Raw genomic sequence first — 25,364 nt, 5'->3', positions numbered from 1 at the left:
CCTGCAGCAGAAGGTTGTTTCTAAGGAAATGTCTTTTGCTTTAGAATAAAGAAATCGTGTTGCAGTTTTTTCTCTTGAGAACAAAAATCCAAGTCAAAATTCCTGTGAATTTTTTTTTTTCTTTCTTTTTTAAAATTTTCCAAATGATGTTAGAGCAAGAAATTTTACACACTATTTCCTTTAGTATTTTTTTTTCTGGACAAAGATTTTGATTTTGTAAGACTTATTTGTTTATTTTGGCTAGAATAAAAGCAGGTTATAATTTTTTAAAAACATTTTAAGGTCAAAATTATTAGCCCCCTTAAGCAGTATATTTTTTTCTATTGTCTACAGAACAAACCATCGTTATACAATGACTCGCCTAATTAACCTAATAAAGCCTTCAAATAACACTTTAAGCTGAATACTATGAAATAAATCAGTTATTAGAAATGAGTTATTAAAACTATTACGTTTAGAAATGGTCTGAAAAAAATTCTGTTTATATTAAACGGAAATTGGGGAAAATATATACCGGGGGGCTAATAATTCTGACTTCAGCTGTATCTTTAATGATATTTAGGCCTGGGTGACATGACAAAAATCTCATATCACGATATAAGTCATCTCGGTCACACTTTACAATAAGGTTTCATTAGTTAATGTTATTGTGTTTACTAACATGAACTAATTAAGAACAATACAGTTGAAGTCAGAATTTTAAGCCCCCGTGAATTATTAGACCGCTTGTTTATTTTTTAACTAATTTCTGTTAAACGGAGAGAAGGTTTTTTCAACACATTTCTAAGCATAATGATTTTAATAACTCATCTCTAATAACTGATTTATTTTATCTTTGTCATGATGACTGTGAACAATATTTTTCTAGATATTTTTCAAGACACTTCTATACCGCTTAAAATGACTTTTAAAGGCTTAACTAGGGTAATTAGGTTAACTAGGCAGGTTATGGTAATTAGGCAAGTTATTGTATAACGATGGTTTGTTTTGTAGACTATCGAGAAAGAATATAGCTTGTAGAGGCTAATAATTTTGTCTCTAAATTGGTGTTTAAAAAATTAAAAACTGCTTTTATTCTAGCCGAAATAAAACAAATAAGACTTTCTCCAGAAGAAAAAATATTATCAGACATACTGTGAAAATTTCCTTGCTCTGTTAAACTTCATTTGGAAAATATATAGAAAAAGAAGAAAAAAATTCGAAGGGGGTTAATAATTCTGACTTCAACTGTATAGGCGTACTACAAAATTTATTATATAGTTCAACATTTACAAGTTCATTATTAACATTAAATTTCATGCTTGGTAATGGACAGTGAATTAACATGAACTAATAATGAACAGCTCTATTTTCATTAACTAACATGAACCATAGCCTACTGAAATACATGTACTGTTCAAGTTAATAAGTTAATTTACTAACAATAACTAACACAACCTTATAGCAAAGTGTTATATATATATATATATATATATATATATATATATATATATATATATATATATATATATATATATACATATATATATACATATATATATATATATATATATATATATATATATATATATATATATATATATATATATATATATATATATATATATAGGTCAGAGGAGAACCACAACGGGTACAACATTCGTATGGTAGGGTCAGAATTTGGCATCAACATCATGAAATCATGGATCCATTCTACCTTGACTTAACGTTTCAGGCTGGTGGTGGTGGTGTAATGGTGAAATATTAAGGAATATTTCCAGTACTTTGTTGAATCTATGCCACAAAAGATTAAGGCAGTTCTGAAGGCAAAAGTGGTACTAATAAGGTGTATCTAATAAAGTGGCCTGTGTGTGTGTGTGTGTGTGTGTGTGTTTGTGTGTGTGTGTGTGTGTGTGTGTGTGTGTGTGTGTGTGTGTGTGTGTGTGTGTGTGTGTGTGTGTGTGTGTGTGTGTGTGTGTGTGTGTGTGTGTGTGTGTGTGTGTGTGTGTGTGTGTGTGTGTGTGTGTGTGTGTGTGTGTGTGTGTGTGTGTGTGTGTGTGTGTGTGTGTGTGTGTGTGTGTGTGTGTGTGTGTGTGTGTATTAAAAATGTAGAAATGTTAAAAATTATTAAAACACAAAACATTAAAAAAAAACGAATGATTACAGGTCCAATGTAAAAATTTAGTCAAATAATAAGTCAAATGTAAACATAGTACTTTCAATACTGTAAGCTTCTCGTGAAGTTATTTGTGCACTGAAAAAAACTATTAATTGGATTTTTTTCTAGGTAAGTGCTTACAAACAGTTTATATGGGCTGAATTTAAACAACCAGATTAAGTTGAACATTACTTAATTTAATTAGTTTGTTTAAATTCAGCCTATTTAAATGTTTGCAGCCACTTATCTTAAGAAAATGTAATAAATCCAAGGAATCTTTTTTCCCCCCAGAGTGTTTCTGTTTACATCTCTGTAATTGCGTGTAAAATATCGCTCTCATATAAATTATGAAAAAGCATTACTGTAAATAGTATTCTGTGACATCACAGAATAAATGAAAGGCAATACCATGAAAAAGTAGAGTTTTTATTTTGTCCACATACATCGTCACAGCCCTGATGGCTTTATATTTGAAGCTATATTAAGATCAGAGCTGACGCAGCCATGGTAATCTGTTAGTTTACTGTTTGTCGTGATGTCGGAAGAGAATTGTTTCTTGTCCAAACAGACCATCAGGGTTTTTGTCACTGTTGCGTTTTGTCTTTGTTCTGCGATGTCTGAACACACTGAACATTCTGCAGCCGCTGCATTCTTTACAGAATCCTTTAATCCACTGCGAGAAAGAGAATCATCATGTGAATTCCTGCTCTGATATCAGGGACACACACACCGCATTAGCTGAATCTCCTTCACATTCTTAATCAATGAAGCAGTCGTTTCCCAGATAATAATCAAGGAATTTCTGGCCTGCTGAAAAATCTAATGCATCTTGTACTCGTAGTCATGTCCAATTTGATATTTTTGCTTTTTGCACGTTGGTGTACCACTCATGAATAAATTAGACTAAATTATTAACTGTGAAATTTGTATTTTTTTTTTTTTTTACTATTTTCCAAGTGCTTCAACACAATTTTCAGCATTATGTTTTCAATAACTAATTCCTAATGAGTAGTTTATTTTGTCTTAGTCATGATGACATACTTCTGGAGGAAGTCTTATTTGTTTTACTTCTGCTAGAATAAAAGGAGTTTTAAATATTTTAAAAACCAATTTTTGGACAAAATTATTAGCTTCTTTAAGCCTCGGTAGTCTACAGAACAAACCATCGTTATACAATTACTTGCCTAATTACCCTAACCTGCCTAGTTCACCTTAATATATATATATATATATATATATATATATATATATATATATATATATATATATATATATATATATATATATATATATATATATATTCAAATAGCAATTTGAAGTTGCTATTTTTAAGTTATATATATATATATATATAACTTAAAAACAGCAACTTCTAATTGTTTTTCTTTGTTTTAATATGATCAACATAAAACATAAAGCTGGAGCGTTAGGACAACACGATGCCACAGAAATTCATATCTTTTTGATTTGGTTGCTTATTCATATGGATGAATACTATCTCATTCATATAATTTAGTACGATCTGCTTGTCCACCAATGATAGTTGGGTTTAGGGGTGTGGGTGCCATGCCTCTCTTTTTATATCATATATTTTCTTACGACTGAACTTCTATGAATTAGCTACAAAACTGACAAAATGTGAAAAATTTACATTTCCTTGTGAGAACACCTCAGTGTGGTATGGCAGGCCACAGATGTGGTCTTTCGCTCTGACAAGGCCGTAAAACTTATTCTGATTCAGGATTCTTTATTGTAGGGATTCTCAACCTTTTTCACTTTGAGCCCCACTTCTGTCTCTGATCCATTTTTGTAGGCCCACCTGAAAATATATATTTTCTCAAAAATACTTGTATGAAATGCTCATTTAAACCTTTATTTATTAAAAAAAAAATATATATATATATTTTTTTTTTCCATCATCAGCATTTTACAAAAAAATATTTTATTTAAATTTAATATATAGTTTTTTATATAAAATTAAAACTGTATAACATATTTATATATGTTATGTATGTATGTATGTATGTATGTATATATGTGTGTGTGTATATATATATATATATATATATAACTACATATATATATATATATATATATATATATATATATATATATATATATAACTACATATATATAAATATTTATTATTTTTATTTTTTAAACACACAGATATAAAGAGACAGGGAGATTGCAAATGAGCTGCTCCAGCTTTAAGCCAAACCAAAGAGCTTAGAATCACCAAGAGGCGACACTCTAGTGCAATTTGGGAAACAGCCACTAGAGGGCGGCCATTTTGGAATGAAAACTCCAATAGAATAACAGCAAATTATAAGTCTGTAAAATAAACAATTAAAAGTGCTGAGGATTGTGGTAGTAAGAGTTGTATTGTCGTCTTTCAGATTGTATGTCAGCTTTAATGCACTTTTTAAATAAGTAAATAAAAAACAAAGCAGCTGCTTGCCATCGCGATAGCAATAAGATCCAATGGACAGCCGACTGCTTTCACTCCAAAATGGCGGAGTCCATGGCTGTTGATGGGTGCTGCTGTTGGAATGGAAAGTACTATTGAGTGTCGCCTCTTGGTCATTCCAAGCTCTTTGGCTGAACTGACTGAATGTCTACTATTTAATATTAAACATATAAATTAAACACCCTAATAAATCTGTTGAAACATGTCCATCTGATGGCAGTTGAGTTTGCAGCTGGATATTATTGGGAAATCGCTGACAGGAACAGTGAACAGCTCCGCCAAAGGGCGTCTGAAACTCATATGTAAGTTTATTTTACAGTCTATAGCAAGTCGCACACCAGAAGCGCCGCTCGGCATCACGACACCGCGCGCACATGACAGTTTAAAGTATCCTGTATGGGCACGTGTCTTTTATAAATCACTCGCAGGACATTAATTTGGACAACTATGCAGATATAATACATAGTTCACACAATAATACACAAAGAGAGACTTTCACTTCACGCATAGCTTGTAAATGAACAGACTTACATGTTGCCTATTAGTTGCAAACGCGATCATGAGGCTGTTTTTGCGCAGAGTTTAAAGTAATCAATCACAGAACTGGAGAACGTGCACTACTTCGTTAATTTTAATATAGCTTATTAATAATAAAATTTAAAAAATTATAGTATTAAATTGAGAGTTCATTTTAAGCTATCTCATGGCACACCTGTAGAGTCGATGAGGCCCACTAGTGGTGTATGAATTCCCGCTTTATCAGATGAAATTAACCGTTTGAAGTTGCAACATCCAGTGGACACAATTGGAACAGCAGCTTCTTTTATTGAAAAATTGCAGCTGTTTTTATACTATACAGAATCATCTCGCGGGCCGGATTAAACCTGTTTGCAGGCCTGATCCGGCCCGCAGACTGTACATTTGACACCCCTGGTCTATGTCATATTTAAATGTCTAATGGCTGCTGTTATTAAACTACTTTTGTTTCGCTTAGTTCTACAGCTTGTTAGAAACCTGCGACCAGGAGGAAGGAGCTAAAACTCCTTCCTATTTATATACTATATATATAGACAATGTAAAAATAAGTACAGCAGAGTTCTGAATTCTGATTTATATATAATGGAGACATGAAATACTCTCTGTTCTTGTTTGTTTCCATGCCTTTGATGTCTCAATAAATAAAATAGCGGTATGAAATGAGTCATGTTGTAGGAGATCTGAGCCCACTCAGTGGGTGAACTTGTTTGGCTAACACATGAAAAGCTGAACAAGTAGATAAAATCCAAAAGTTTAACTTGAACATCCTCCACTTGCGTAGCTTATGTAACAGCGGCTCCCACATGTTCACCCCTGCAGCACCTTATTAAGTCTTTGGAGACTGAGTGTGCCAACAATAGATAAATAAAAGATTTTAAGCTTTTTTTTCTGTCATTTGATTGTAGAGACACTGGTAGAGGAAGCAGGACTGTGTTTGTTCAACACGTTTATTTTCAGGTCAAACAAAGATGCTCATCCATAGGTTAGAGGTAAAACCGTTTTCAATCAATTTAACTGCATCTTAAGGATTTACAAAGTCATAAAATGTCTTGGTCTTATTAAGAATGCCACCGAGAGAATAACAAAAACAACGGCATTTTAGTGTTACTGTTACAAAGGGATTTGGTGGATGTGTTTGTGAGTGTATGAGTAAGTGAGTGTGTTAACAATATTACAGGAGCATTATAGTTAATTGGGATATGCGAATAAGCGTTTCTGTGTGAAGTTTGCATGTTCTCCCTGCGTTTGCGTGGGTTTCCTCCGGGTGCTCTGGTTTCCCCCCACAGTCCAAAGACATGCGTTACAGGTGAATTGGGTAGGCTAAATCGTCCGTAGTGTATGAGTGTGTGTATGTGTGTGTAGATGTTTCCCAGAAATGAGTTACGGCTGGAAGGGCATCCGCTGAGAAAAAACTTGCTGGAAAAGTTGGTGGTTCATTCTGCTGTGGCGACCCCGGATTAATAAAGGGACTAAGCCGACAAGAAAATGAATGTGTGTGTGTGTGTGTGTGTGTGGCTGTGTGTGTGTGTGTGCGTGCGTGCGTGCGTGAATGAGTGCGTGAATGAGTGAGTGAGTGAGTGAGTGAGTGAGTAAGTGAGTGAGTGAGAATGAGTGTATGGATGCTTCACAGTACTGGGTTGCAGCTGGAAGGGCATCCGCTGTGTAAAACATAAGCTGGGTAGGTTGGCGGTTCATTCCACTGTGGCGACCCCTGATGAATTAAGGGAATAAGCCGAAGGTAAATTAGTGAATGCACATAGTGATGCAGTCTTTATTGTTGTAGATTGAAATGACCTATATACAAAACCCCACAAAATGTTTCAAAATTTTAGCTGAAATTTGTGCAAAAAACTATACCCATCCCCATCCCCAAAACTATAATGTATTAAAAACTAATAATCCTACTTAAAGCACTATAGCATGATAGTAGGCCTATATTAAATTAGTATATTAAATCAAAATGATTAAATATTATTTTAATTGTCTCAATGAGTTTTTTTGAGTTCCATCTTGACGAATATTTTGTCAAACGGCCTATCAAATTAAAGAAGGCGGGGCTTTACAAACTAAAACAACGAGTGATGTGACCGTTCATTTGTTAATGGACGGAGTGCGAGATAAGTCCATTTAAAAAGTCAGCTGGCAAATGTAAAAGTAAATGTAAAACTATCACTAGTAATATATAGTGACATTTTAGTTTTTGTAAAAATGCCATTTCTAATTGACAATTTAATATAAGTGAAAAATGTGAGACAAAAAAAAAACAGTCTGACGTTTTTCAGTTTCATGTTGTAAAGTACAAATAATTGTTAAAATGTGTAAAATCAGTCTATTTAGTTTCATTTATTTTCCTTAGTCATTGACAGTGAATCATTGTAGTCAAAGGGTGTTTTGAGTGATACCAAAGATATATGTGTATATCTCTGGCTCTGGATGGCCACAGTCCTCCACTGCAGCATGGTCCTGAATTAATTTCAAAGAAGCGCTATCCTGTACTAAATTTGCGGCTCTATTGACACATTTATTCCAACAGACAATAACAGGGCAGGCGACATCTAATGTAAATATCTATGTTTTGGTGATACCAAAGACTGTAGAACACACAAGACATGTCACTCCTATACTTTTGAATTGGGAAACTGTAATTGTCAATTTGGCGAATGTAGCCCCGCCTTCTAGAACATGAGCCAATCAGCGATCACTATATGATGAATAAAGCCCGCCTTCTAATACAGGAGCCAATCAGGAAGCTTCATAAAACGACAATTCTTCTAGGGACTCGGACCTGACTTGAAATTCTGCAGATTTTGTGTGATACGAACATTTAGAAATTAAACTAAATAGACTGTTTAATTTTATTGGTTATTCATAAAATACAAAGTAATGGTAAGCTTGGCAATTAGTTTTGGAAAATTTGATCTCCCCCATTGAAACAGATTGCCCGAGAGGCGTTTCAAAGATGGCCTCCGAGTGAAATGACCCTAAAGGGACTTTGGTGATATCATTTAGGAGGTTACTCATCATTCACTTGTCACAAACCTGTTTGAATATCTTATGTTGAACACCAAGGTTATTTAGAAACATTCTTTAATACAGTAACCACTGACTAACACAGTATTTGTTTTCCTACAATGCAAGTCAACGGTAACAGGTTTTTGAAATTCTTTTAGGTTCAACATAAAAAGGAAACCCATAAAGGTTTGAAACCACTTGAGGGGCGAGTACATTTTGGGTATACCATCTCTTAAATAAGCCAGTTATCAAAGTCTTCAACATTAACTTAGTGTGTTAAAGATGATTTCATGAAGTAATCTGTGTGTCCAGCAGGCGGAGCAGCGCGCGTGAACTCCTTCAGGAGACTGTTAACGAACGCACAGGAGGAGGACGTGCACGCGCAGAGAGAGTCTGGAGTCAACGACACACACCTCACTGGCTCTTCAGTCGTGTGTTTTTTTCTTATAGCGGAGCATCAGACTGACTGACCGGCCGACAGACACCGAGCCCCGCCGTGAACCTGCAGGAGAAGCCGCTCTCCTGGGGGAGCATGATCATCATGACTCGCTCGCCGGACAGCAGGACTTGAGACCTGCGGTTTGTCAGTGATTGTGTCTTACTGAACACCCAGAATTTCCTCCACTTCCATCATCTGGATTTGCTTCAACACTAGAACTAATCATGCTTTGGAAAACGGCACTGATTTTTCTGTGCTGGGGCTTGACGTCCGGGGAGCTACAGAACGGGCTGTCCGCCACTCCTGCTGCTCCAGCGCGGAGAACTTTGGATTTCGGCTTCGTCCCCTCCGGAGTTTACGATACTGTTGCCTATTATGAGCCTGGAGCCATTGGGATTTTATTTAACATGATGCACGCTTTCCTCTTTGTGGTTCAGCCCAACCCGTTTCCTGAAGGTGAGGCAACTTCTCAAATCTGATTTTCTGTTCCTCAGTTCTTAATTTCACTCAGATTATGTGTTTATACACCAGTGCATGCATTCGCCATATCACGAGCAGGTAGATGTTCCAGGTGTGTAAAGTGAGGGGTTCAGTGTGTCTGGTCTTGTCCTATTCTCTCCACCCTCAGTGTTTTTATTATTTGGTAAATCTTGATATTAATATTCAAGTTTATTCTGTTCTGTAGCCAATCAATAATATTGCTACAGAACTAATTTAAATTATAGTATATATATATATATATATATATATATATATATATATATATATATATATATATATATATATATATATATATAATTTTTTGTTGCTATTTGGGGAATAATATTATTAAATTAAGATTTTGTTATTTTTTATATTCTTTTGATTGTTTTTGCCAAACTTAAAGTCTTTTATAAAAAATAAAAAAAATAAATAAAATATAATAGGTAATACTGTGAGAATTATACTTCGAGATGCACCAATATGGATTTTTTATTTTTTGTATTTTTTTTATGCCCGATAACCGATTGTTCTTTAGATTTTGAGGCCGATTACTGATATATCGGCCGATAAATGATAATTTTAGGGATGTCCCGATCAGGTTTTTTTTCCCTCAAGTCAGAGTCCGAGTCATTTGATTTAGAGTATCTGCCGATACTAAAATCCGATCCGATACTTCTATATAATACTTTAAAAAAAATAAAGAAGAGCGAAGAAACATATCCAGAATGTTCCTTATTTTTTTATTTAATTCACCTTATTTAAACATTCAACAACTCTGTTAACAAACAGAGCACTTCTGTGGGGTAGTTTGAAACAATCACGTAACAACATCAGTTCTTCACTTTTGCACTTTAGAGCAACAGTAAATATAAAAAAATCTAATATAAAAACAAATAGCACCTCAACTTAAAATTACCCAGCAGGCAATCCCAAGTTTACATATCTCACCGTTTGCAGTGGCAATGTTGTCGTAATCACCTTTTATAATACCTTCATTTGTAATACTCGCACTTTCTGCTTCAAGCTGCTTCCGTCTTCTACTTTGCTGGCATTTAACCAATTAAAGCTGCGGTCACTCTAGAGTTTGTGTGTGCGAAATTCTGTCATACGGCACTGCGAAAAGAGGCGGGATTAAACAAGATTATTAGACATTTAAAAAAGCAAGCTAGTGGCAAGCTAGTGGTCCATTTAATTTTCTGTTCAGAAAGCTCCTGTTTTGATCCTCGAATGGTCCCACGCACTCAAGTGATGCGATTTCGCAGGTCAGAGTTCACCAAGCTTGAACTTTGCACTTCAGCGACCTGCAAAACTTGACGCAAGACCCTGCGTTTCCGTTCTGACGCATCCGCGTGCGTATGAATGGAAGTCTATGGAAGGAAAAGCCCAGTGTGACCGCAGCTTGAGTCTGAAACCATGTGATCAGGCCCGATTTCCGATCACGTAATCGGATCTGGACATCCCGATTCCCTAAAAAAATATTATAAAAGTTTTTAATTTTTGTACAGTGATCTTAGAACAACCTAATTTCAACGTTGCTATATTCATGATTTCACATACATCGTCATGCCAAAAACGAATAATTTTCTTTTCTTCATAGCAAATTAGCTAGCAACTTGACTGTTGCATAAAAATAATAGGTAAAATGACTGCATTTAATTAACAAAAAAGTTCAGAAGTATATTTTAATTGAAATGAAGACGAAAATGAAAGAACTAAGAACTGAATAGGGTTGTAACGGTATGAATTTTTTACGGTATGATAATCGTCTAAAACAATACCACGGTTTGACGGTTTCGCGGTATACAGTATTAAATAGTAATTCTCATAGCAAAGACCCTGAAAAGAATAAGAACACGTTTTCTGACTGAACAAAGGTTTTATTTCAACAAACTTTTGAAAGAACCATTTTAATAGAACTATAGAAGTCTTTTATGAAAATAAACTGAAAAATTTCCCATTTTAATAAATTAAATTAGAAGGAATAAACAAGCAAGGTCTTTTAAGATTAGACAAAAATAAACTTAAACTGTCCTTCCTTATAAGCAGGATAAATGGGAGACCAAAAGTGCAATACCAAGTTTATGGCTGTAAACATGTATTTAAAGCGTTGTTTTTTTCAGTCTAGGTTGTGATGAAGAAATGTAAGCATGTTGAGATTTTCAGGACTTAATCTTGACCGCTGAGGTGAGAGAATGTGTCCACTTGTACAATGAACAAATAAAAAAATAAGAAAATAATAAATAATGTGTCAAAGTCCAAATAAACATGGTGCAAATCCTCAGTAAAAAAATAGATATAAATATTTACTATACTATAAATAGTTACATAACGAAATTAGATTCAATATGGAACATCCTTAGGTTTTATGTGCCAGCATGGATATGGTTGTCTGTGGATATGGATTTTAGCTGCACCTTAATTTGCGTCTTTTGAAAACAGCAAGAGCAGCAGTTCGTCTTTGCTGTGTCACTGTTTTGTCATGTTTCTGTGCTGCTGTGCATGCAAAAGTACTTAGTATGAGAATTATTTCATGCAAAACTTTTTTTTTTGCGTTTTATTTAGCCGCGCATAAATGTATGCCTATCTCTCATTCCGTGTTGTTCAAAAAGCTCATGTTGGTCCACAAACAAAAGTGAAACCTATGCTTATTGGTTGTGATATAGCGAGTTTGAACCAATCTGGGCATGGAGGAGGGACAATGCAACGTTGTCAAATTTTGATGACGTAATCGCACTGATTCCGGAGCCTCTGAAAGTCCGTGAATGTTATGTGATACAGCACTGGTAAGCTGAGATTCTCTTCTTTATGCCAATCTTTGAATTGTATGAATCGGATCAGCGGATCAAAAGTAATTAAACATTTAAGAGCAATACTTATTTTTAGCCGCGGGCGGCTGTCTCGGTCTTTAAGGGTTAAAACCGTTGATATGCAATTGTTCATGGTATGATAATCGTGCACGTTCAAATCGTGGTAGACCGTCATACTGGTATATTGTTACAACCCTAGAACTGAAACCAGCTCAGATGTTCTGGAATAAAAAGTGTTACAGTAAAATTGTTAGTCGTTAACACTTTTATTACTGCACTCCCGCATGATTCTCTCGTGCTTACAATGCTTACAAGGCATGCAGTTCTGTACAATTATATAATTTATAGGCTTAAAGATATCAGCCTAATATTGATATCGGACCGATAACGATAACATTAAAAATAGCATTTTTCGGCTGATATCGATATAGCCACCGATATTTTGTGCATCCCTAATTATGTTTGCTCTGTTGCACAACACTTAGAAATATTTAGAAATAATTAATTTCACATGAGAGCTAATAGTTTTGCCTTCAGCAGCATATGGGATTAAGATAAAAGGATTTTTCTAGCTTCAGTACAATATAAATGTAAAACATTTCTGCATTTTGTCATGAATCAGAATGTTTTATTATTTCAAACATATTATATCTGTCATAATTTGTCTGTCATACATTTTAGCATAGTTTACACCCATGTCATTCAGCCGATTCAAATGTTTCCACTCCATTGAATGGCTGTTATAAGCTGAAAGATGTGGGCCAGTAGGGTCCTTCTGTGCCTACTAGTAGGCTCAGAAAGCTGTTACCATCCATCCACATGGTTAATCAGCTATATTACATATGGCTGGGGCCTGAAGTTAATGATAATTTTTTTTCATATTATTTAATAAATTTCCCATTAATTGTATTTTATTAACGTCTACCCCTACCCCAATCCTAAACCCAACCGTCACAGTACTGTAAAAACAGATCTGGGTCTTGAGTCTTCTCTATTAGTATAGCTGATTAATCATGTGGATGGATGATAACAGCCTTCTGAGCCTTCTAGTAGGCACAGAAGGCCCCTATTGGCCCATATCTATCAGCTGACAACCACTGATAACGCCCATTCAATCGAGTGATAACATTCAAATCGGGTGTGTCATTCAGTGTAACAATAATACACAACAAAATCAAGAAGGAAAGTTATTTAAAGATGTATTGAAAGACAATAGTTCAGGATTGCAAGGGACTACAGTTCAGCCCACAAATACATTATAATGACTTGTAAATTGTCATTATGATAGATTTAGTAATGTAACGTTACTTCAGCCCCACACTTTTCTTGAAATCGAGCTCAATTAATCTCAAAATTCTCTGATATTTCTATTCCTTAATTAATCATTTTACTCACATTATGTGTTTCTTGGTGCCTGTATATATTCAACATATCATGAGATGTTCCATTTGTGCAAGCTAAGGGGTTCAGTTGGTCTGGTCCTGTTCTTCACTCACAGTGTTGTCATTACTTGGTCAGTCTGGAGATTAAGAGTGTGACCCTGTGAGTCACTGTCCTAATGAGCTAAAACGCTTATCTTGAGGGCCATATGTTGCTGTGCTTTTATTTTCCAGCCTGCCACAGGTGGATCTACACGGTTCCTGGAGGAACACCTAACATTTAAGAGATCTTAGAGAACTTTACTTAAGAGTTGCATAAGGTGTTTGTTTGGTGGACATCAGGGTTGGGAATAGCTACCGATAACACCTGTCAATCTTCTCACCTTGTTTATTATGCTTGTTTTAATGCGTTTTCTGCAGCTTCTCGTCTGGTAGTGATGATGATCTGCCTCTAGCTGTAGGTCTAAATCATCAGCGCATCCGTCTTCTGAGCGCATAAAGCACTGATGGCGATTTGTTTTCATTTCTCCCCTTTTCCTTTTTTTCTGCTTCATTCCCAAATAAAAATAGCCACAGCTGTAGCCTTTCGGCGAATTAATTGGAATGATAAAAGCTCTCTGACAGGCCTTCAGTATGATAATTCAGCCCACTTCGTTTGATTTGCAGAGAGGCGACAGCAGTACGCCTGCAACAGACTCGATGTTACTCTGATTCTGCTTGATTTGGTCTCGGTGAATACATATGTTTCCCAGTCTTTGATATAGGGTTATGATGGCATTTTTTTTTTTTTTTTTGTTGCGATAGATAGATAGATAGATAGATAGATAGATAGATAGATAGATAGATAGATAGATAGATAGATTGACTGATTGACTGATTGACTGATTGACTGATTGATTGATTGATTGACTGATTGATTGACTGATTGATTGACTGATTGATTGACTGATTGACTGAACTTTATTGTCACTGGACATGTACAAGGCAATGAAATCCAGTTTAACCAGGTGCAATAGCAGCAAGTGCAGGATACAAGTAAAAGTTGCAATTATAGAAAACTATGGGTACTATTTACAGATGGGTGTATTAGGGCTGCTCGATTATGGGAAAAATCAGAATCACGATTATTTTGATCATAATTGTAATCACGATAATTCAAAACGATTATCAGTTGAAGTCAAAAGTATTCCTCCTCCTGTGAATTTATTTTTATATATAAATATTTCCCAAATGATGTTTAAAAGGGTTTTTTTTTTTTAAGTATTTCCTATAATATTTTCTCTTCTGGAGAAAGGCTTATTTGTTTTATTTCAGCTAGAATTTAAGCAGGTTTGAATATTTTGAAACCTATTTTAATAGCTCGATATTATTAGCCCCTATAAGCAATATAGATGTTTGATTGTCAGCAGAAGAAACTGTTGTTATACATTGACTTGTCTATTTACCCTAATTAAGCCTTGTTGAAAAAAAGCCATTGAATGTGACTTTAAGCTGAATACTAGTATCTTGAAAAATGTCTAGTAAAATATAATGTGCTGTCGTCATAGCAAAAATAAAATAAATCAGTTATTAGAAATAAGTTATTAAATCTGTTATGTTTAAACTGTGCTTTAAGCATCTTCACTGTATTTTTGATTTAATTATTGATTAATAATAAAAACAGTCGGCAGCAGCAGGAATATTGCACGCTTTCACTTTAAAAGTGCGGCTCTGATATGGTACGATTGCCCAAACGAACCTCACCAAGAGGGAAAACGAACTCTAGTGCGGTTCAATTGAACCAAATAAGGCAGGTTTAAAAGCACTCTTAATCAGTAAGTCAGTTTATTTATTATTATTTTATGTACAGGGCTCACAGTTCTGACAGTTTTTGTTGCATATGTGCCCGAAATTTAATCTATGCAACTTCCCAAAAATTTTGGGAGAATTTGTGTGAGTGCATAAAAGTGTTGTCGTATGGAACAAAATCAATGCCTAAAGTCTTGAATTAAAAAGCTTGTTGAATATCACAAACTGAAAAAAATAATACACCGTATTAACAAGTTCTTGCATTTTAATGACTTGAATTCCAGGGTTTGTATTTTTAGGTCCTGAAATTTAACATATCTGTTTATTTAAGCTGTGAATATTTCAACGAAAAATATTTCAAACATGTTTTCATACTTAAAAATTCAATAATTCATATTCAATTTTCAGATTTCACTTTAAAAATATTCAATACCCTTTAAAAATACGATGTATAATATTCAAAAGGTCATTTTCAGTTCATTTTATTTCAGTTCTAATATTCGCTTCCATAAATTCAGTGGATCAAATTCGACTGATAAAATTCAACATTACATCCGGGAACTGCAGGAGAAGCAATAGATTGCAGAGTGAAGATCGCCAGCTGCTCTAGCTTTCACCAGCAGGTGGAGATGGAATAATGTAAGATTTTTAACCCAGTAAACAGGCGAGAAAAAGGCTAATAAAGGCAAAAAAGTAGCATTCAATTTTAATATCAATGCCTTGGACATTATAAATAATAAAAAGTATGAGTAAAATGAGTAAATGAGGTTTTAGTCATCTATATTTGCCCTTATGTAACGGAAGCCAGCTGGTGATCGCGTAAAGCTCACTCCTGATCCAGGGACAGACGTTCTGCAATCTTATCGGAGCTCGTCTTGCTGGCTCGTTACCTGCTCGGACCGGTGCGGTTATGTGCACATAAACCGTCTTTTGATGAATATGATGTTACACATTGTCTATCTTTGTTGACTCTTTCTTCCATAGACGCGAAGTATTATATTGACAGCTAAAGAATATAAACGTAAGAGAAACAGGAGAGGAAATATTATAATAATAATACAAAATAGATAAACATTGACAGGGCTAAGAACAATTACGATAAAAGATTTTCAAAACCAGAGAGATTTTATCAGAATGTCACAAAACAGTTTACTTGGAAATGTTAAACAGAGTTCAGGTATGATTTAAGGTTGGTTATGGATGGGGCGTCTAATTTAAAATAATTTAACATGATAATGCATTAAAGGAGCGTCTTCAGTTATTCACACTAACCGTCTAATATGGCATAACTATAAGGAGTAATGTTTGCGCTGTTTAAACGCAGCTATGTCAGGATTGGGATAGGTTATACATTTTCATCATTTAAATTATTATTATGATTGTTAATATTATTATTGTATGACATTTATTTGGGCTATTGCGCTTATAAGTCATCTCTGATTCTAAATTTATATTTATATTCATCCTTTTTATCACTCTGCCTGTCTTTCTCTTCTTTTTTCTAATTTTTGGGGTTCTGCCATGGTTAAACGTTTGCAAAATGTCTTAGTTTGTCCAGATTATTGTTTTATTGTTATGTAGCCTATAGGCGAGAAAAAGGTATTAACGCAAAAGTGGCAATGTAGCAGCCAATGATAAGTAATAAAATGAGTCGCTTGTGGTTTGATAATAGGCAGTTATAACTGACTTTGTTTTCAGTATTAAATGAGAAAACCGTTATTTATAACTTTGCAGCGACCGTTTGTATTTTATGATTAGCAATGTTGATCTTTTTTGCAGTTATTAAACATATAAACTTATTTAAACTGGTTTAAATTTAATATAGTTGTCACTTGAGCTAGTTTCATAAGATTATGTTTAGAATGCGTGGTTTGACGTGTGGTTAAGGGGTACCTGCAAAGCAGCTTAATGTTCATCATCATGGGGTATAACTGAGCTTTAATCGCCATCTACTGGAGAGAATGTATTTGCTCATTTATTCTATTAACTCTTTTCTGCAAGTCTGTTTTATGATTTCACGAAGTCAAACCATTATGTTTTTATTTTATATTTTGAGATGATCATATTTAAATAAACAATTGCTAGGGTAGCTAATAGTTTCTTTTTTCTTGTTTTTTAAAAAAAAACAGTAGCCTGTAAAATCATAATTTTTGCTTGACAAAGTTATTGGTTTAGGATTCTGGATGCATTTTTGCTGTGTTGGAAACTCATAAGCTCACACCAATCAATTATATTATCAGAAATGACAGATATAAAAAATCCATTAATATTCACCACTCTTTTTACAATTATACAAGCAACTTCTCGCCGACGTCAGCTCCACTTTCGGAAATGGTAAACAGCGAGGTGTTATTCATATAAGCCCAAGCATGACATATGTCATGACTAATTTAATAATCGAAACACTCTTGTAGGCTATTCTTATGCTTGGCCAAATGTCATGACTTTTACTTTCATTTTACATTATTATGCACAAGCCCAGATATCATCTGAAACTTTGGAAGAATTCCTATCATATATTGGCAGCCATCCAGCATCTCTTCAGTTTGCTGTGGGGCGCTGGCTCTGACCGGCCACCGGAGCTCGCGGCCACTCGTTCGACTTTGTCGTGAGCAAGCCGCACCGCACATGCATAAAAACGTCAATCATTTCATTCATTCATCAATTCATTTATTTTCCTTCTGCTTCGTCTCTATTTTAGAGGAAAAGCGATAATCTGGACAAACTAAAGACATTTTGCAAACGTTTAACCGTGGCAGAACCCCAAAAAAATCGAAAAAAAAAAGAAGAGAAAGACGATTGATAGCTAAAAAGGATAAATAGAAATATTAATTTAGAATCACAGATGACTTATTTAAGCGCAATAGCCCAAATGCTTGTCATAAAATAATAATAATAACAATCATAATTTAAATAATGAAATTATAACCTATCCCAATCCTGACATAGCTGCGTTTAAAAAAATAACTGAAGACGCTCCTTTAATGCATTCGCACGTTTTGTTAAATTATTTTAAATTAGACGCCCCATCCATAACCAACCTTAAATCATACCTGAACTCTGTTTAACATTTCCAAGTAAACTGTTTTGTGACATTCTGATAAAATCTCTCTGGTTTTGAAAATCTTTTATCGTAATTGTTCTTAGCCCTGTCAATGTTTATCTATTTTGTATTATTATTATAATATTTCCTCTCCTGTTTCTCTTACGTTTATATTCTTTAGCTGTCAATATAATACTTCGCGTCTATGGAAGAAAGAGTCAACAAAGATAGACAATGTGTAACATCATATTCATCAAAAGACGGTTTATGTGCACATAACCGCACCGGTCCGAGCAGGTAACGAGCCAGCAAGACGAGCTCCGATAAGATTGCAGAACGTCTGTCCCTGGATCAGGAGTGAGCTTTACGCGATCACCAGCTGGCTTCCGTTACATAAGGGCAAATATAGATGACTAAAACCTCATTTACTCATTTTACTCATACTTTTTATTATTTATAATGTCCAAGGCATTGATATTAAAATTGAATGCTACTTTTTTGCCTTTATTAGCCTTTTTCTCGCCTGTTTACTGGGTTAAAAATCTTACATTATTCCATCTCCACCTGCTGGTGAAAGCTAGAGCTGCTGGCGATCTTCACTCTGCAACCTATTGCTTCTCCTGCAGTTCCCGGATGTAATGTTGAATTTTATCAGTCGAATTTGATCCACTGAATTTATGGAAGCGAATATTAGAACTGAAATAAAATGAACTGAAAATGACCTTTTGAATATTATACATCGTATTTTTAAAGGGTATTGAATATTTTTAAAGTGAAATCTAAAAATTGAATATGAATTATTGAATTTTTAAGTATGAAAACATGTTTGAAATATTTTTCGTTAAAATATTCACAGCTTAAATAAACAGATATGTTAAATTTCAGGACCTAAAAATACAAACCCTGGAATTCAAGTCATTAAAATGCAAGAACTTGTTAATACGGTGTATTATTTTTTTCAGTTTGTGATATTCAACAAGCTTTTTAATTCAAGACTTTAGGCATTGATTTTGTTCCATATTGTCGTGTGTCCGGTTTTCACTGCAAAATGTTCATCGCATGCGCAGATTTAAAAGACATTTATGCAGAAAGCATATTTGCACCTAAAACGCGAAACACAGTGGAGTAAACAGTTAACAGTCGTCATCTCAACTTGCTGCAGTAAACAAACTTTTCAATGCTCTCCCCACCTTTAAGGCTCTTCTGATTGGCCCACTGCTCTAAAACTGAAAATTGATTTCAGCAATTTTATCGAATAATATGCAAATGTTTAGATGACTTGTGTACAGCAAGAGACCTGTAGCTTTGTTCATCAAACAAGTGCTTCTAATTAGATTTGCATTATACTGTATATAAGGTAAGAAGTGATTTTATTATAGGAAGTTTTTAAATTCATGCAGATTTTTTTTTTTTACAAAATTCTGCACAGAAATGGCAAAAAAGCCTTTGTTTTCAATGTGAGTTTATTTAACTAAAATTAACAAATAGAAAATATTGAAGCCTTATTGTAGTGCTAATTTACAAAAGCCCTATAAATAGACAAATGAATCCTTATTTTAGCATGTAGAAGGCCTGATTAACATGTGAAAATGTTCATGATTGAACTATTAAGCTTATTAACCAATTACACCCTCCTGCATTTGTGCTGTTATGAACACCACTGCTAATCTAAAAATGTAAATAAATATTCATTGTATTTTGAAGTGCCCACAGTATCGATATTGTGATTATTACAGTAAATTGAATGATACCATCTTGGCATACAGTATGTCTACTTGGGTTCATTTCTTGGTGTGTATTTTAAGGGTGTTTGCCATGAACTGCTTAGAAGCCCGGTGTCAATCTTACACCACTAGACAGACATGCTCAAATCCTTTGATCCTTAAATCGGAATGGACTTTGACAAGTGAAAGTAAGGACACTGGTGTGTGTGTGATAGTAATTCTCTGTTGTCTCCAAAGGAAAAAGCGTCTTTAGATTGACAGAATTACTCTTAAGTTTAAAGCCCACTGGAGGATGATGCCTCAGTAATGGCTTATTAATTGCTCGGTGTGAAGGTCTCCAGTTTCTCCGAGTTATATTGGCAGGAATATATTAGTGAGCAGCACTTAGGATCTCTTTGTTCTCGAACATTGACCTGGCTGTCCCGACCATCGCCTTTGGTCTCTCTCTGTATACCCCGAGCCTCAAATTGGAGCTCACTTTTCTCCTCAAATGAAGTTTTTGTACATTAATGGCTTATGAAACCACCTGTTTCATCAGTGTTTAGTTCTTTTTTTTTCAATTACGATTAAGTATTGTGTTATAGGCTAACCTTCAATTAACCAAATTCACAGTTTATTCCAAATAATTCCTGTTAATTCCCATATATTCCCTTTAATGCCTATGGAAGGTTTCCTGCCTTGAAAAATTCCTGGAATTTTGGAACCCTAATCGTGATATAGATTGCAAAAAAACCAAAATATCACAATAGCCCCTTTCACACATACACAGGGTCCCCGCGGGTCCTTAAAAAGTCTTGAAATGTCTTAAATAAAATTTTAGATTTTTAAGGTCTGAAAATGTCTTGAATTCTGTAATTTTCCATAAGAAGGTCTTAAATTTCATGTGGGATCTTGAATTTCATGTCCAACTTGTCTTTTTTCTTTATTTTTTTCAACCTATATTTGACCAGCGCAACATTTGGGGTCAGCACTTCGTGGGTGCAACCTGTATCATTCCATAGGTGACATACGAGTAAGTGATTGATGAATGCGTTGCGTTGATCGCAAGCATGGGCAAATGTTTGTTTGAAGACAATTGGTTGGAGGACGAAAAGTATCGGGGGTGGCTAAAGAAAACAGCCAGTAATCATGAAGGGAGGTGTGGTTCATCTAAAAAGACGATAAAACTGGGGACAATGGGCCGCAAAGCGATCTATTCACACATGAAAGCAGAGAAGCACAAAAAGTATGTGTAGTCGCAGGCAAGTAGTTTGCCCATAAGTATGTTCTCATCGAGCACTTCGACCTCAGCCTTCCACAAGGCCGTCCACTTCAAGCAATGCCTTCAGCAGCTTTGCGAATATAGTTACATTTAAGGCCGAAATACTGTGGGTATTTCAAACCGCAAGCCGCCACCACTCGTACACCTCAAATGAGGACGTCCACCTAGTTTTTCAAGCAATGTTCCCTGACTCAGAGTGTGCGAGTACGTTCACATGTGGAAGAGACAAAACAGTATATTTAGCACGATTTGGAGTTGCCCCATACCTAAAAAAGAAACTAATTTCACGAGCAAACAAGGACGCTTTCATCATAATGTTCAATGAGTCCATGAACGCAGCAACGAAGACTTAGACTTGCACTTTAGACGTTGGTCAACTGACGAGACCGGTACCCTGTTGTCAGGGTTGTAAGGTCAAACAGCACTCGGCATAAAAGTTTTTGCGTCCCTTTGACCTGTCTTGAGCTTGGCTCTGGTGAGTTGTTCCACGCTAATGCTTCACCACATCATTCTGTGTTGACACACTGAACATTTTCCTGTTTTTTTTTTTGTATAGGTAAAGTCTTAAATTTTCATTTTAGAGGTCTTAAAAAGGTCTTAAAAGGTATTAAATTTCCTGTTAAAAAATGTGCAGATACCCTGATACAGACCTTTCAGGAAAATTACCGGCAAATTTCTGGAAAGGTCTGAATGTGTGAACAGGCTCTTTTTGAAAATACTGATAAATTTGTTCCGGCTATTTTCCGGAAAGAGAAGTTGTAACATTTACCGTTAATTTGCCTGAATGTTGCACTGTGTGAAAGCAGATAGATTGCCGGAAAGAGCGCGTTTACGTGCTGATGTGAGATGTCTACTTTTGCCAATCACATCCGCACTGTTTATGAAGATAAAAGCCTTTGAATATTTTTCCCGACACATTTAGCTGCTAGATGTTAGTCAGATAACGTTTCTGTTTTTCCTACTTAATGCCAACTGGGTAAATAATTATCAATAAGATGCTTATGATAAGCCGTTGTTTGTTTACCTTCAAGCTCTGCTTGCTTCAGTTGCTTCATGCGTCTCATGTGCACGTAAAAGCAGCCGGTGAGCGCCTGCACACACACATATTATGTACATCTTGACAATACTTACCCATCCACAGAGTTTGTAATGTAGTCAAATGTTAACAAATACAAATGCAGCAGTTTATAGGTCATTTCTGGTTAATAATGTCAGAATTTACTGGTATTTTGGATTGGATGTGTAAATGGTCTTTTCCGAAAAATTTCCGTAATGTCCTCGCCTGTGTAAACAGCACTTTTTGATTCTACCGTTGATGGTGAAGTTGTTTTCCGGATATTTACTGGTGTCACCGGGCTAATGTCAGACTTAAAGTCACTTAAAGGGGAATTCCCTTATTGAATAATTTATTCATTCATTTTCTTTTCGGCTTGGTCCCTTTATTAATCTGGGGATGCCACAGCAGAATGAACCGCCAACTTATCCAGCATATGTTTTATGCAGATGATGCTCTTCCGGCTGCAACCCCTCACTGGGAACCATCCACACACACTCACACACCTACACTACCAGGTCTTTGGACTTGTGGGGGGAAACCGGAGCACCTGGAGGAAACCCACGCAAACACGGGGAGAACATGCAAACTCCACACAGAAATGCCAACTGATCCAGACTGGGCTTGAACCAGTGACCTTCTTGCTGTATGGCATTCGTGCTACCCACTTCGCTACCGTGACGCCTCTAATTGAATTAATTAAGCCATATTTACATTACATTACATTTTACACATTTTACAAAAACACCTTGATATCAAACAAAAGACCAAAAAAAAAGCATGATGAATGCAGTGTGTAAGTATAATCACTTTAAATGATAATGTGAATGGCAGATTATTTAACCGAGCCTGAAACTGATAATCCAGGTGATGAAGCGGCTCAGTCTGTCTGAGCAGACAGATGCAGTGGAGGCAGTTGCCAGGGCAACATTACTGTATTCTAGTGAGTTAGTTTGAGTTTCTCCCATTGGCCTACATATGTCTGAATGCTGTAGTGTTATACGAGGTGTGAATAGCTAATGCTTTCTGAGAGAACTGCAGTACATTATTGTATTCGATCAGATCCTTGTTTAAATTAAGTACAACAAACAATATATATTTTTAAAAAAAGAGTTATGATAAACAAAAACAAACGTTTTATTATTTTTAAATTTATATTATAATTTAATTTGTTTTGTTTTGTTAAGTTTAGTTACCATTTTAAAAATAAATAACAACATTTTGTATTTGTTTCTTTTATTAAATTTTATTTATTTATTTTTTTGTTTTTTATTTTGTTTACTTACCAAAAATATTTATTTTAAATAGATTCATTTTATTTTTGTTTATTTATTTTGTTTATTTTATTATTATTTATTTTTTGTTTAAAGGTTGCTAGTTTTAATTATTTTTTTTTTTAGTTGCTACTTACCAATTAAAATATATATTTTAAATAGATACATTTTATTTGTTATTTATTTTGTTTATTTTATTTATTATATTTTTATAGATTTTTTTCTGTATAGTTTATTTTATTTTTTTAGTTTGTTTACTTACCAAATAATATATTTTAATAAATTAATATTTTTAATTTATTTTGGTTATTAAACTTTTATTATATATTTTTTCATTTGCTAATTTTATTTATTTTATTTTAGTTTGCTTATTTAGCAAATAAACATTTTTAAATAGATTAAATGTATTTTTATGCATTTTATTTTTTATATTTTTATATGAATTAGTTTTTAATGTAAGTTTGCTAATTTTATTTAATTTATTTGCATTTGTTCACTTGCCAAATAATAGAATTTAATAAATTAATTTAATTTTTTTATTTCGTTTATTTTATCTATTATACTTTTATTTTACTTAAAGTTTGCTAATTTTATTTATTTTAGTTTGTTTACCAATTAAATATATTTTAAATAGATTTTTTTTTCAGTAATTTAATTTATTTTAATTTTTTTTTTACTATTATTATTTTATGTTTATTTATGCTTTTTATTTTAATTTGCCTACCAAATAAATATATTTGTTGAAAAGCTAAATTAAATAAAACCACACACACTATTTACTTAATAAATAACCCTGGTTTGTTCAGAGATTGTCATTACATGTTGAAACCTTTAATTTGGTACTTTTTGTTGAATTATGCATCCAGAGTTTTTAAAAACATAAGTCTGATGTCCATGTATGCCTCACCGAAGGTTCAGATCCATGCCAGCAGGGTTGCTAAAGGATGAAGCACCAGTGTTCATCGCAGATGGCATCATGAATAGCGTAACTGTGTGCCGCCAGCTTGCTTTTCTCCCTTTTGCTCTTCTACATCTCTAAAGGCAGATACACAACAGTGAATCACAAGGCAAATCAAAAACCACACTTTTCCCTCACTGTTGCTCTCTTTTCCTCATTTCTTACCCCGGTTTTCTCACCATGACTTTCTCACATATGACTTAAAGGGATAGTTTACCCAAAAATGAAACTTCTTTTATCAGCTACTCACTCTCCACTTATTTGGAACTTATTTTAGTGTCATTTTTGAGTTGAACACACAATTGACAACCGTTGTGTTTTTATGGAAACTATGGAAGTTTGCTACATTCTAACATTCTTTAAAATATCTCCTTTATGTTCAACCAGAAAGAAAGAAATGTAGTTTTTGTGTTGTCAAAGGATTTTTGTGTGGGCAAAGAGGGAAGATATATATTCATTCATTTATTTTATTTTCTGCTTAATCCCTTTATTAATCTGGGGTCGCCACAGCGGAATGAACCGCCAACTTATCCAGCATATGTTTTTACGCTGCGGATGCCATTCTGCAACCCATCACTGGGAAACATCTACACTCACTCATTCCCACACATACACTACGGACAATTTAGCTTACCCAGTTCACTTGTACCGCATGTCTTTGGGCTTGTGGGGGAAACCGGAGCACCCGGAGGAAACTCACGTGAATGTAGGGAGAACATGCAAACTCCACACAGAAATGCCAACTGAACCAGCCTAGGCTCGAACCAGCGACCTTCTTGCTGTGAGGCGACAGCACCACCTACTGTGCCACCGCATTGCCATATATATATATGTGTGTGTGTGTGTGTGTGTGCACGTACGTACGTACGCACTGCTACGACTTAAATATATCATGGCTATCAGCCAATCAGATTCGAGAATTGTTGTGTGTGTGTATCTCTGTGTGTGTATATATATATATATATATATATATATATATATATATATATATATATATA

At 34.6% G+C, this 25,364-nt stretch overlaps 1 protein-coding gene across 28 annotated transcripts in view; it reads left to right on the top strand.

Annotated features, from left to right (window-relative positions):
- The first annotated feature begins 8,583 nt into the window (after positions 1 to 8,583).
- The window catches only part of prom1a (prominin 1a), a 168,166-nt gene continuing 151,385 nt past the window's right edge, over positions 8,584 to 25,364 (top strand). For 27 of the 28 annotated variants that reach the window (XM_087280149.1, XM_087280148.1, XM_087280139.1 and 24 more), the window contains exon 1: positions 8,584 to 9,051. In XM_087280149.1, coding sequence (XP_087136275.1) covers positions 8,820 to 9,051 — 232 coding nt within the window. In that variant the 5' untranslated portion in view covers positions 8,584 to 8,819. 28 annotated transcript variants of the gene reach the window in all.

This window comes from Danio rerio, chromosome 14, assembly GCF_052040795.2.
Source record: "Danio rerio strain M-AB ecotype USA chromosome 14, GRCz13ab, whole genome shotgun sequence".
Classification (NCBI taxonomy): domain Eukaryota; kingdom Metazoa; phylum Chordata; class Actinopteri; order Cypriniformes; family Danionidae; genus Danio; species Danio rerio.
The sequence above is the reverse complement of the archived record's forward strand: the minus strand, read 5'-3'. Positions and strand labels throughout refer to the sequence as shown.